Source organism: Pan paniscus, chromosome 6 (assembly GCF_029289425.2).
Source record: "Pan paniscus chromosome 6, NHGRI_mPanPan1-v2.0_pri, whole genome shotgun sequence".
In the NCBI taxonomy this organism is placed as follows: Eukaryota; Metazoa; Chordata; class Mammalia; order Primates; family Hominidae; genus Pan; species Pan paniscus.
Window position 1 is genome coordinate 159,187,146 of NC_073255.2, and position 13,895 is coordinate 159,201,040.

At 36.7% G+C, this 13,895-nt stretch overlaps 1 protein-coding gene across 11 annotated transcripts in view; it reads right to left on the bottom strand.

Moving 5' to 3' along the window:
- Positions 1-3,436: 3,436 nt before the first annotated feature.
- CADPS2 (calcium dependent secretion activator 2) overlaps positions 3,437-13,895 on the bottom strand; it is a 566,720-nt gene continuing 556,261 nt past the window's right edge. For all 11 annotated transcript variants that reach the window (XM_003808627.4, XM_055115340.2, XM_055115339.2 and 8 more), the window contains 2 exons: positions 9,647-9,751; positions 3,437-4,540 (listed from right to left, as the gene is read on the bottom strand). In XM_003808627.4, coding sequence (XP_003808675.1) covers positions 4,367-4,540; positions 9,647-9,751 — 279 coding nt within the window. In that variant the 3' untranslated portion in view covers positions 3,437-4,366. The remainder of the gene's footprint in view (positions 4,541-9,646; positions 9,752-13,895) is intronic.

Here is a 13,895-nt window from a genome sequence, read left to right on the forward strand (position 1 = left end):
AGCAAGTTCACAGACACGCCAGGGGCTAGGCTGAAGATCCTCAGAGCTGCGTGTGATCCAAAAGGACCCTGTGCCAACCCCAGAGAGAATGGCCGGTGAGACTGGTGGTGCATGCTGGCAGAGGCCAGCCTCCCACGATTTCTTTCGAATCCATTCATACATTAAGAAACAGTTAATAATGTCCACCACTTATGACGTCTCTAATCTTTCCAGCAACCTTCCTTATGAAGTGCCCATTTTACAGAGAGGTTAAGTAACTTGTCCAAGTCCACAGGGCTCAGACTTGGGGAAGGGATGTGGCTACTAGTATCCAAACCCGGACTTTCTGACTCCAAGCTTGGGGCTCTGCGGTTGTCCAAGCTGCTGTCAGGTACACCCAAATCTGGGTAGTAAAATCGGAGGTCTTCTTCACTTGGGAAACATACCGAATTCTTCCCTCATCTCCTCATCTCTCAGTGGCACATGCTCGCACTCCGGTGACTACTCCCTGAAAGCCAATGAGCGGTTGACCCTCTGGTGACATCTGGAACCCAGGTTCAGAGTTTTGCTCTCGCCTCTACTCCCTTAATATTTTACTCAATGTCACAGAGGAGAACAGCTTAAGGCAGCCCTGCTCCCCATCTTCAATCCGAAGCTGGGGTATCCCAGAGAAAGGCTCGCTCTGAGCTCCTGCTGGGGCACCTGCCCAGCCATGCGCCTCGAGGGCGTCGCTGCTCTCAACCCCTTTCCGTTACTGCCCGGCCGCCCAGGCCTGTGGACGCGACTCCATCTGTAGCAAAGTTCGGGGGCCAAATGGGTCGCGGCTCTTCCTCGAAGGTTACTGCGAGCAGGACTTGAAGGGAAAAGGAGGCGCATTAGCGACTTCGTTTCCTTGCATAGTACTGGTACAGGGTACCGGTGATGGTCGTAGGGGAACTCTATGTAAAGACTGGATGACCACCGGCCTCCCGGAAACCCCACACGCCAGGCCTCCAACTTCTTCACAAAAGTGGGGTGGGTGGCGGAGGGCTGTGGCGGGGGCTTGGAGCTGCTGAGAGCCGAGAGGCGCAGAGCGCAAGCTGGCAGGCTGGGCTGCTATCCCGGCGCGCAGATGCCCCGCCGCCAGTCGAGCGCGAACATCTCTCCGGAACATCGATCTATCACCTCCCTTTAAGCACCCGGACCGGGAAATTTCCATTTTCTGTTTTGGGAATAAGAAATAAAAGCGACCAAACTCTTGCCCTAATCTCCCCCCGCGGGCCCTTCCACGCGGGCAGGCTGGGATCAGAAGGACGGGTCCGAGCTCGGGGGCGCGGGGTTCCTGTGAACTCTGGGCTTGCTCGGTCCGGTCCCTGCGCCTGCTGTCCCCAGGCCCTCTCGGGAGGCAGACCGCGGCAGCGCAAAGGGGCTTCGAGGATCTCTGAGCAACGACGGCTGAGTGACCTCTTTCCCTCTCAAGCACACCTTCAAGGAGCCGGTGGACCCTCTCACCGCCGGTAGCTGCGGGCGGAGGGCGGCGCCAGGCCAGGCTGGACTGTGACCCTGGGTGGCGGGGTGGCAGCACATAGACGCTTTGACCGGGCGTTTATTGCAAAAGAAGCGGGAACTCCCTTCTCCTGAGAGAGAGACAATGAGCAAGGACTAAAGAGAATTCAAGTGGAAAAATCAGTGAATACAAGAAAGACCCACTGCTGGAGCCAAGAGGTTTACTTTAAGCTCTGCATGGTTCTTTCCCTTTCCAGGAATAGGCATTATTATTTTTTTTTCTTCAAGTGTTTGAAAAAATTTTCCTTCTTGACGTATTATTTAACAAACCCATTCTGGTTGGATGTTAGACGGTATTAATTATTATCTCCTGCAACACTAAGGAAACTGTCCAAATAATGTACCTGTTTACCCTTCCTCCAAATCATTTAGACGGGTATAGCTATTTCTTTTTAGACAAAATTGTTTCACTTAGAAAATTCTGCAAGAGTTGTTAGGCTTTTGACTAAATCCATTTTCTTAAAAAATAATACTTTAAAAAGAGTAATACCACATAAGATGTGGCATCCTTTAATAGACAGATGCTTGGGTGTTCATCCTAATAGTTATACCCATCAATGAACAATTATTAAGTCATTTCAAGCACTTTGCAATTAGTTCAATTTGCAGTTAGTTTGGAGGAAAAACTTAAAAATCACTTTTCATTATTTTTCAGTTACTTTATGAATTTTTTCATACATCTTTTTTATGGATCAAAGGTTGGTCTCCGATTTTCTCATAAGGATGCAAGTAGCTCCACTACCTGCCTGACTGCTATTGCCTTTGCTTTGAAAGCCACTGTGGGTGAAGAGTAGGGAACGAGCTTTTAGGACTCTCTTGGGTGTAGAAGGGAAGTAGCAGAGAACATAAAAATCTGGAAAGAACCTCAAAGGGGCTGACCAGCCAAGGAGGCCAATGGGCAGGTTAAACAGGCCAGGTCAGCAGCAAGAACCTCCAGGCCCCAAATAATTTCCCCTGCAGCATCTGCTTTTCTTCTTTATTTCTGAATTCTGTCAGCTGTCATTTCTTAGAGTAAATAAACTTTTCTTTAACAAAGGCCGACTTTTAATACATTTGAGGTCATCAGTTAGTTACACTTCAGGACAAAAGGGATGCATTATTTGGAGATGATCTGTATCAAGGAAATGGACATTTTATTGAAAGGAAAAGAAGGGTGGGTAATTACTAAGTACAGAGCAATGTGTCGTGGAACAGCAAGCTTGGGGATGGTGCCATTGGAGAGTTTGGGATAGCATGACTGGACATTTGAGGGTTTGGAGAAAAGAGTATTTGGTGTGTGAATAGAGAAGAAAAGGAGGGAGAACATTTCCAAACTGCCTTTCAAAGATAGTGAGTTGGCAGAGTTAGTCTTTAATCCCAGAAGAAGGAAGAAATTTCCTTGTTTGTTATCTTAGCCCTAGGGCCCAGAAAATGAGCCAAAACAATGATAAATAGTAACTGTAGATTAAATAGATTTTTAAGGCTAGTCTAGGTACCTAATGACCACTTATTACACCATGGGAGAACGAATCTGGAGGTCCAAGTTGTTTCATTTCTAAAGTTTCAGAACAAACGTTTTCATAAATTCAGGGATACCTCCACTTATTTTGCATTAACTGCCTTCATTTAAAAATTACTTATTAACAAATGCAGTAGCACAATCTGCCAATATGTTTTGGGAAATATTACAAAAATAATTCATAGAGAACTTATGCAACATAATACAATTATCTCTCAAACCCTAGCAAGAAAATATTTTGAGAGAACCACTACTAATGTGAATTACTAGTTAATATTACTAATATTACTAATTATTAGTTAACATTGATTACTAATATTAATAATATATGAAATATATATTTCCTCTGCTATGGAAATATGCTGTCATAGTAATTCTTTTAACAATGTATGTGCTTATTAGGTACAAAGAACAGTCAGTGTTACTATCTTTTACTCATTTGATTAAAAACAAAATATTACAAACAAAACAACTCAAGAAACAAAAACACAGAGTCAGATAGTTGGGATGTTTGAAACACTGCAAACCTCTTTTACTGCATTTGCTCTATATAAGTCTAATAAATACAGAAGTAGTTATGAGCAAATAGATTTTTATTGCCTGCAAGCTGTTATACTGGAGCAGGAGAATATGGTATCTTGACGGAAGCACACTTGCTACCCCACACCTGGGGATTACTTATAGTTGAAAGAAGAAATGTTGAGAATGGAACAAAGACACAAACCCATTGGATAATCTAGTCTATATTTGGGTTTGGCAATCCTTTCATCCCAGGAATATACCTGTAGACCAATTCAAAGTACTAAGAACCAAGATTAAAGATTTTATACACATCACAATAATAGCAAATTAAGTACAAAACAAACCTGGCACATAAATTATAATTTGTAAGGTACACACAATTTTAACAAGGATACGATAGTGTTGGTGCAGTGGTCCGAACTGACTTCTCACAATGCTGCATTATGAGAAATATGTATCTCGCTTTACACAGAAAACATCATTTTGATGTGATTACAGAAAAATGCTCAAATCTTCTTTAAAAAAAAAAAGTTCATGTTCTGATCACAAGCAGAGCCAAGGTTCATTTTTAGGTCAAACTACACAAAAGAGGATGCTCTTCTCCAAACAAACAAACAAACAAACAAAAAACAAAAGAAAACAAAAAAACCCCAAAATCTTGGCATTTCCCCTTTTACTCTACATTCAGGCTTACTTTTTAAAGAAATACAAGCATTTTTATTTGGCCAAAACAAACAATGAATGTAATTACAAGGACAAGGTTAAAAAAATAAAAAACAATGTCGATCAAGTTCTTCCTTCCTTCTGCAAAGCTGTGTGATATCAGCCTTCTTCTTCTTCGTCACTGTCTTTCATAGTAATGCCCTGAAGTCCTCCTCCTTCTGAAACAGAGGCTGTGGCCTCCTCTACTGTTAAACGTCTGTGCACAGTATCATAAGTCTTACTGTTCAGTGTTCCTTCCAACACACCCTGCAATCGAAAGTCCCTGTAGGTTTTCTGAAGAAAGAAGAGAAAATTTGCTTAGGTCACTTAGATTATATGTATGTACATAGATATATACTCAGTTGACATTTCAAAAATGATCTTGGGGAATCCACTGATAGGTTCATGTGGCTGTCCATGCCAATCATCTTCTTGGTGTATTTCTGGGGAGTAAATGGAATGACAGACTCTGGCTATTGCTTCAAACTACAATTACTATGACTACATCAAAATGTTGTTACTATCAGATGACAAATTCACTTTCCCCTCAGAACATTACTAATTGCACACAATTTATCTTTTGAACAACCTGTAGCAAAAATAAAATATGTACCTATGTAAGTTTTTAATAAGAAATTATTAGTTTTTTTAATTGAGGGGGCTTTCCTTTAATACTGAAAAATACATTATATTTTATAAAATGCATTAATTTTGAGGGGTCAGTTGTGTGGAGGAAGAAGATTAATCCTATTATCGGTAAAAGAAGTTCACATTTTCAGCATTTCAGTGAATTATAAAATTTATTTACATGTACTACTGGGTAAAAATTTGTGTACATCTAAATGTCTGGATGAATTTTGCCCTTTTCTTTTGAAATTCCCTTGGGATGTGAAGTGCCAAATTCTGACATAAAGCTTCCATAGATGGGATAGCAAAACAAGTATTTACATTTTTTCTTAAAAGAATACATTAAAATTTGCTGTATTATGTATCAAAAATAGAGTACCATGTTATTGTTTGTACAATGATTTTCAAGACAACAACAAAATCCAAAAATATTTTTCTGTGGCACTTAAAATATTAATCTATAATGTTTCCCTTATGTTTACACTGATTGATTGATTGATTGACTGATTGAGACAGGTCTCACTCTCTTACCCAGGCTGGAGTACAGTGGTGTGATCATTGCTTACTGCAGCCTCGACCTCCCAGGCTGAAGCAATCCTGCCACCTTAGCCTCCTGAAGAGCTGGGACCACAGGTGTGTGCTACTGCGCTCGGCTAACTTTTAAATTTTTTTGTAGAGACAAGGTCTTGCCATGTAGCATAGGCTTGTCTTGAACCCCTGGCCTCAAATGATCCTCACATCTCAGCCTCCCAAAGTGCTGGGACTACAGGCCTGAGCCACTGTGCCTGGCCATGTTTACTTTTTTCTTTTCTTTTTTTTTGTTTTTATTTTGACATGGAGTATCACTGTGTCATCCAGGCTGGAGTGCAGTGGCACAATCTTGGCTCACAGCAGCCTTCGCCTCCCCAGTTCAAGTGATTCTCCCACCTCAGCCTCCCGAGTAGCTGGGATTACAGGCACATGCCACCATGCCCAGCTAATTTTTGTGTTTCTGGGGTTTCACTCTATCGGCCAGACTGATCTCAAACTCCTGAACTCAGGTGATCTGCCCACCCCAGCCTCCCAAAGTGCTGGCATTACAGGCGTGAGCCACAGCACTCAGCCATGTTCACTTTTTAAAGTGTAATCTTCTTCACATATAATTTTCTGCAGCTAAACATGACTGGTATTTTATTACTACTGATTTTTAAAGTAGGAGAAAAAGTTCAGTTAGTTAAATGGGGAAACAACAAATGAAGATATTTCATTTTGTGGGATATGATTTTGTCATAATAAGCTCATTCTAAGTCATAAGTTATTATGACTAAGGTAGTACTCTCTTACACCAAAACTCACTGTAATTTGCATCAGAACCAGTGAGATAATTCTGAAAGGTATGTTTTGTCTAGATAATCTGGAAACTGATAAACATGGCATTATTACCACAAAGATTTGTGTTTATTCCTATAACTCTCTTGTAATTAAACATGTCAAACATAAAGAATTCACCTACAGATGATGCATCTAATGTAAAGTACTATTGTTCCACTAACAATTATATACTGAGTTTTTGAGTTCAACTTTCTTATTTTATTGGAATGACTTTCCTTTGACTTAGCTTAATTACCAGTAAGTTGGCCAGAGCAGATTTGAATTGTGGATCTGCAGTCCTGAAGGCTTTCTAATTTATATATAATTAAGACCGCTTTCTTAATTCAATTAGCAAGCAATAACCAGTTGGGTGAGGTACCAGGCAGATAGTCTTGCAATCTCTTTCTCTGTCTTTAGAATTCATAAAATGTTATTGACACTTGGATGTTCCCTGTGGCTTCCACAAAGGTTTGGTTGGCCCTTGCTTAAGACAAGTGCCTGCCACAGAGTTCTGTTCACTTTTTCTCTCCTAGCAAAAGAAGCAGGTTATTTATGTTAACTGCATTTAATGTCATGTGGCCACTATGGAGAACACAAACACAGCCATTTTGACTATTTGAGGGTTTCACTTTTCCCCTCCCCCAAAAAATCATCCTAAGGTAAAAACTTTGCAAATAATTTCAGTCTTTAATTTTTTGTGTAACCCTTTCTGGGATTTGTTTTTTTCTTAGTGTGCAACATGAATGAACCAATTGGTGTATAAGTGTCTTTGTTTAGGGTAAAGTTGGCTATTACATAAATTTTGATGGCATCTAGGTCTCCATGGGCATAGAAGAATGGCAATCCCTGTGAGTAGTAAGGACAAGACTGCTAAAGGCAAGTAGTTTGGGTCCTGGGTAGAATACACTACTCTGCTGAACCATGCAGGCCAAGTCTAAGTGACGTGGATGGAAGGAAAGTCTGGTTATGGGCCTTCACAATTCTCTACATGTGTTATTCAACAGCTTCTTAAATTCACTGGGAAATGATCATTATAAGCAAAACCATGTAAGTTCTGAAGAATAATGAATCTATGTATGAAATTGGCTAAAAGTCTGTTTATATTCAAAGTAGAAAAAACAATTAGAACATTAAATTATTAATTCACTTTGAGTTTTATTGTGAAAATAATTATTTCTAATTATTAAATAGAGCCCTATGACTTGATTAAATGTATCAGCCCAAGAACACATTGGCTAAGCCTGGAGACTTGCCTGTGAAAAGTAAAACATGGAAAATCAAACATATTCATGAAAATTAATTTCATATTTATAGGTCAATTATTGATCATTAGGAAGAATATATTAAAGAAGATATACTGACTTACAGTACAATGGAAATGTCACTATATAATTAATAAAATTATTGTTCTTTTATGCTAAAATATTCACTAGTGAGAATACTTAAGATCTACTCTCTTAGCAAATTTCAAGTATACATTAATAAGTCACACTGTATATCTTGAGTATATAAAAATTTTTACTTTTAAAGTATACCTCAATAAAATGAAAAAATTTCACTCTTGCTTAATCTTTAACTATAAAGATGTGTGGAAATGAGGAATAACTTTGAAAGAAACAAATCATGGGCTAATGTGGAGATTGTTATTCTCAAAACAAAGAGCTTAATAATCTATCAGCTAACACCAGGAGGCTGAATATGTAACTTCTGAAATCCTGAACACAGTAGGCATTAGCTTGAAAATATGGTTTATCATAAGGATAAACAGCTAATTGTAATATTAATCACTGCATAAAGTACAACTGTTATGTATGTGTATATATATGCATATTATATACATACATACATATATATATATATATATATGGCAAATACATTATCCTGACTCTCTTTTCTGAAGAACAAACTTCATTTGAAAGCTCTTCAAGTCACATTTATAGAAACAAGAAACAATGGAGAACTAAGCCAATTATGAACCTATCATATTGTCCTTTCAGTTTCTTTGTAAAATAAATAACACCATATAAGAAGTGTTCTGGATCAAAATTATTTTCTCCATTGACATGTAATGTGTAGCTATAGTATTAAAATTTTGTGAGTGGCTATAATTTTACTTGTTATTTATGAGTAATCATAATTGCTATTATTGTGGCATTTTAGGTCTGGTCCTACTTTCCAGTAGATTTGCCAATTTCTGACTTTGGAACAGAACTTTCCTATTTGTGGGCCTAACAAGATTAACAAGCAGGCATAAAAATAATTTGTATTCTAATTAGACTGTAGGAGCCAAAGGAATAAAGAAAATATTTTAATGTGGCTAGAAACATCATTTAATGATGTAACACAGTGGGTCTTTGAAAACTTTAGCATGTTTTCATGTATTAGAACCATCTGGAGGACTTGTTAATCTATAGATTACTGGGTTCCACCCTCGGAATTTCTGATTCAGTAGGTCTGGGGTGGGGCCCAAGAATTTGTGGTTCTAACAAGTTCCCAGGTAATGATGATAGTGGTAGGTGAGGAATGACACTTTGCAAACTACTGTGTATACTCATATATATACACATTATGTGTGTGGGTACATACACACATACATACTACTAATAAATGGTACTACAATGAAAGTAAAGGTCTTTTGTTTAAATAAATAGGTGATTCTCAATAGCTTAGAGTTATGTTTTCTGCCATAAGGTGAAATTTCTGTCCCAATTTTAAGAAAAGGTTAAACTTGGGGTAAATTTTGTGCTTACATTAGAATTTACAAAGTGTGAAAAATTATGCATAATATATTATTTTATAGATCTTACTCACTAAATATGACATGTAATTTATTAGCTTTTCTCTTGAAGAGCTAAAGTCAAAATGGCCTTGCCGAACTTATGTGATGTCTATGTCAGTAGTTTTGGGTGGTCTCCAACACTTAAACTGATTACCTTTTACATATAAGAAGGGGCATGCTTCCAAAAGGATTTGGGCAATGACAATGTATTACTTTCGTACCAGCATATAATAAAATAACTGAGACTCTCCTTATTCTTCTGGCAAATATAGTACAAAAGCCCTCACAATGATATATGATCCTAATAAATATGAAGTAATTGTATTATGATAAAACATTCATATGCTTAAGAAAATTAATGTAAAATTATTGTGAACCTACTTCCTTCAGGTAACTGTGCTGGGGCTTTATGTATTTAATCTCAAACTGTGTGTATTTGCTAGCAAATTTTTTTTATTAGTGCAAAAAAGATAAATTTATGTTCATTTATTAATCTAACTAAACATGGAAGTAAACAGTAGCACATCATTGCTAATAAGTGATACTTTTTGGTTACATCAAATACAGTTTTCTTGTATGTCAGTATCTTGCCATTATTCCTTATAGCTTAGTGGGCAATTCATATCTAAACACATTTTGTTTACCTTCACAATCTTGATGAGCGTCTTCAGCTGGTAAATATGGAGTTGGAGGTCTAATCTATCAGTCAACCACACGCAAATGACTTTCATGGAACTGCTGTACCATTGCTAGAAGGGAGAATTGGGGCACAGGGGAGGAGAACAAAAAAAGAAAACAACCTCTGCAGTATTCATTTAACAGATTCGATAATGAGGGGGTAATAAAACACTCTGAAATGACCACAGATCAGCACTTGAAGTCAATAATGCTATAATTTCCTGTTAACAGAATTGTATGCTTTGCTAGAAAATCTGTTAAGTTGACTAGGCTGTTCTTTAAATGAATTAACGTTACAGTCTTTCAGCTGTAACATATTCACGGAAACAGTGTTTTTGCACTTTGCAGCCTAGTGGCCTGCTTTGTAATTTGTAAATAACAAAGGATCCTAAATACATGTTATAGGACTGAATGGACAGCCAAGCAGCAGGAAAAAAGAGGTAAATTATTTTCAAAGGAAAATTTTCTATTAGCCTGCATGTTAAATAAAAATCAAATAGAAGATGTGTTATGCTATAAGTCATGTAGTCAATACCTAAAATTACATTTTAAAGTAGCGATGGCAAAAAAAAAAAAATCTACAACTTAAACAGTAATCCTCAATCACACCTTTATCAATTAAATATTTACCAAGCTCTTTTAAAACCATCTAAAATAAAGATTTATTGAGATCTTAGGAAGAAACATTATCAAGATTGAATTTTTGTAAGAATCACAAAATAGGTGTCAGTTGACCAAATTATGAATGAAAAGGATGTGTTTCATTTTGTATTTTTGGAGGGTCCATAATTTTTCTGCTTATTACAACTCTCTTAAGAGAAAAACTGAAATTCTTCTTTAATGCAATTTTCTGCTCCTATATGTCTGTCAGTCTAGTAAAAGAAAATATTGTTCCTATTTTCAAAAAAAGACAATCTGCCATTACAAATAACATTTTTAAGGGACACAGTGATTCAGAGCTAGGTTTAGATAACACTCTAAGAATAATGCTACTCATTCAGATAAAAGTGAGAAATATCAATGTCCACTCAGCATTTAGAAAATGACAAAAGAGTTTTGAAAGACAGGAGATTTTGTGCCTTGCTTGTATACACAAACATAATGACAGTCCAGATCACATATGTGTGTGCATATGTTCTTAAGAATTTAAACACAGAAAAAAAATTAGAAAAAAAATTTTCTCTACATAATAAAACCATAAATTCAACTTCTAAAATAAATTTTCACTGATCCAAGTCTGAAATTCATCTGGATTTATATTTATTAACATTGATCCAATACAATTTAGTTTAACAAGAAATGGTATTTTAAGTATAAATTAAAAATGAATTTTACATTTTACCATGCTTATTTCTATTAATTTGTTAGTATAATGAACATATATGCATCAAATGAGATAAGCTAATTTAAATGGATAACCGATATACTAAATAATAGCAATCAAATGGATAAATAAAAGCTTCAAGTTTTAAAAATGTGAGATGGACCATGATTTTTTAAAAATATGTTATTCCTGTATCTAATTTTGCTCCTTCCTAATGAGCACTTTCTTAATATTCAGGACATGTAAAAATTTCAGCAGTTCTATAAAACAAGACAGTCATACTCCAAAATCCTTAAAAAAGTAAACTTGCAGTAAATTCAATACTTTAAATGGCATGTTAAATCTCAAAATCTTTTATAGATACTTTAATTTCCGACACTAAATTCTATGCTACTTATTTCAAATAATTTACAGCTTCAACTTCTTGATTTCTATTTTAATACAGGCACTCACTCACAAGTATTGGTGATATTGAATATGAGTACAGTCAATTGAGGCCCTTCTACCACACCGCACTCTAGATAATTTGAAAGTGAAAATATTGTCATAATGGATGTGACTCTTAAAAATTACAGTTATTTTGCAAGGGATAGTAAATATTTCTTTCTTGTTGAAGGAGAGAAACTATATATATTTTACGAAGCCTAACATAACATACTAGTTACTCTGTTAGACTGCGCAGTTACTGTAACTTGGTAAGTTGTATAAATTTGAGGGAAATGAAAAAACTTTCTTAAAATTACTCTATATGCATCTTTATGTTCTTGAAAATCCTTATATAATTTAAAATTAACTTCATTTTTCCATTATATATAAAATGGTACTTAAGTGATAATTGAAAAGACATATAATGTAACACAGAAATCATTTATATATAACTTATTTAATACAATGCCAAAATAATAATTTTAGAGAAAAATAATCTTAGAGAAAAAGAATTTGGGAATAAAATGATCTAAAGTTAACTACAAAAACAGAAAAAGAGAACTATTATTAAGTAAAATGTTTAAGCTATTTATCATCATCTTACTTTGAAGGACAATAAATTGTTCTATCAGCAAAAGCTTCTAAGAAAAAAATTATTCTATCAAATAATAAAAAATTATTCTATCAAATAAGAACGTATATTTTGGCTCCTAAGTCAAAGCATTTTCAAGACACATTTCAAATTAAGCAAATGATTAAGGAAAAGCAGCAACTTAGCTCAGAATATTTGCTGCCACTAAGAATAGGCTAACAACAACAAAAATCCCATTATGACTGCTTTCTTGTATACAGTAAAACGCAGACACACACACACACACACACACACATGCACGCACACACCTTAAACAAACAATGAGAGCCACCAGACAGAAACCTCTAGCACTTTCTTATTTCTAGTGCTGGGATTAATACGTCCTCCTTTTGAGTACTGAATATGGTAGGTCCCATTTTCTCACACTGAGAAAAAAGTCAAAGATAGGTTCTCTCCATTCCCCAATCCCCTCCACCAAACCAAACCAAACAAAAAATTGGAAAAGGGTGAATGTGCAGTAAAGTCTCCATGTTAGAAAGTGCCTTCTCACTTTGGAAAAGTTAATTTTATAAAACAACTTGGTTGACCATTCACTTTTCTCCATAGGGGATGAAAAGGAAGGGGTGCCGCAGCTTGCACAGAAGGTATGGGAATGGCATTACTGCTTTATTCTTTGCCTTGGTCTACACAGGAATAAAGCAGTAAGTGTATATTTTACAAATTTTTTCTACATCAATCCATGACAGCAGCCTACCACTTTAGCAAAAATATGTTTTTTTCTTCTTTTTGTGGTTCATTCAACTCCTGTAAGGGCATGCGTTACTCACTGCATTTTCTTGAGATATCTCTTTTAAAGCAAAAATAGAAGAAAGGGAAAGGCTAGGGTTGACTCTGTGAGACCCCTGTATTTATTCACACTTATTGTGCATGACTGTAGACTGGTAAATCATATTAGCAGCCCGTCTCCCCATCAAGCTGCTACTTGCTTTCCAGCCCTGGGAAGGTTCAACAAATCAACAGGAGCACGGAAAACAGAACATCAGTCTAATCTAGTGTTTAAGGTGAAGTTTTCAAACCCAATCTAAGAAGATCTTTAGAGCAAGCAACAAGCTGAAGGGCTCAGAAGGTGGTATTGACAATGAAAGAGTGTTGAAATATTGAGAAGCGCAGCACTTGTGCATTTTTAATAACAAGAGGGTCAACAAGGACACAGCTCCCTCAGTGCCAGGAGTTGCCACTGACTATGGAAATTGCCACACCAGGGCTATAAACGCTTGCAGTTCATCAGCTTTCTTAAACAGTTCATCAGCTTTCTTAAACACCCTGAACCCCCTCAGTGGACCTTTAGTCTTGAATTAACAAACCAAAGCAATGAAAGAGGGTGCAGTCTGAATGGCTGGCATTGATCCCCAACTGTGTCAGCACTGCTACAGGCCCTGAAAAACTCTTTCCATTGTCAATAGAAATTGACAAACCTCATCTCCTAAATAGTGCAGCTGAGCCGGGCGGGATCCACGCAGCTGTAAAGGGCTCTGCTCTTGGGGCCAGGGAGCACTAACAATAGAACAAGCATGAGCTCTTTGTCAGTCCCAGACTCGGCAATTTTCTAACAAGGATTAAAGTTGTTTCTCCGCAGAGCTGGTGAAAAGAGATTTAGCAACATACCGTGCTTTCTTCATGCAAGTTAAAGAGAAGTAGTTAAGGAATTTCATTATTCTGTTGACTAGTGGAAATACAAAACAAATATATTAAATATGCACAACTCTCCTTTTTACCTAATTTATAACATTTTGAGGATGATTCAATTAAATATAACATGTATTGCCTGGAAACAAGCACTTCACCTTTATTTTGGAAGTTTTATTTTTAAAAA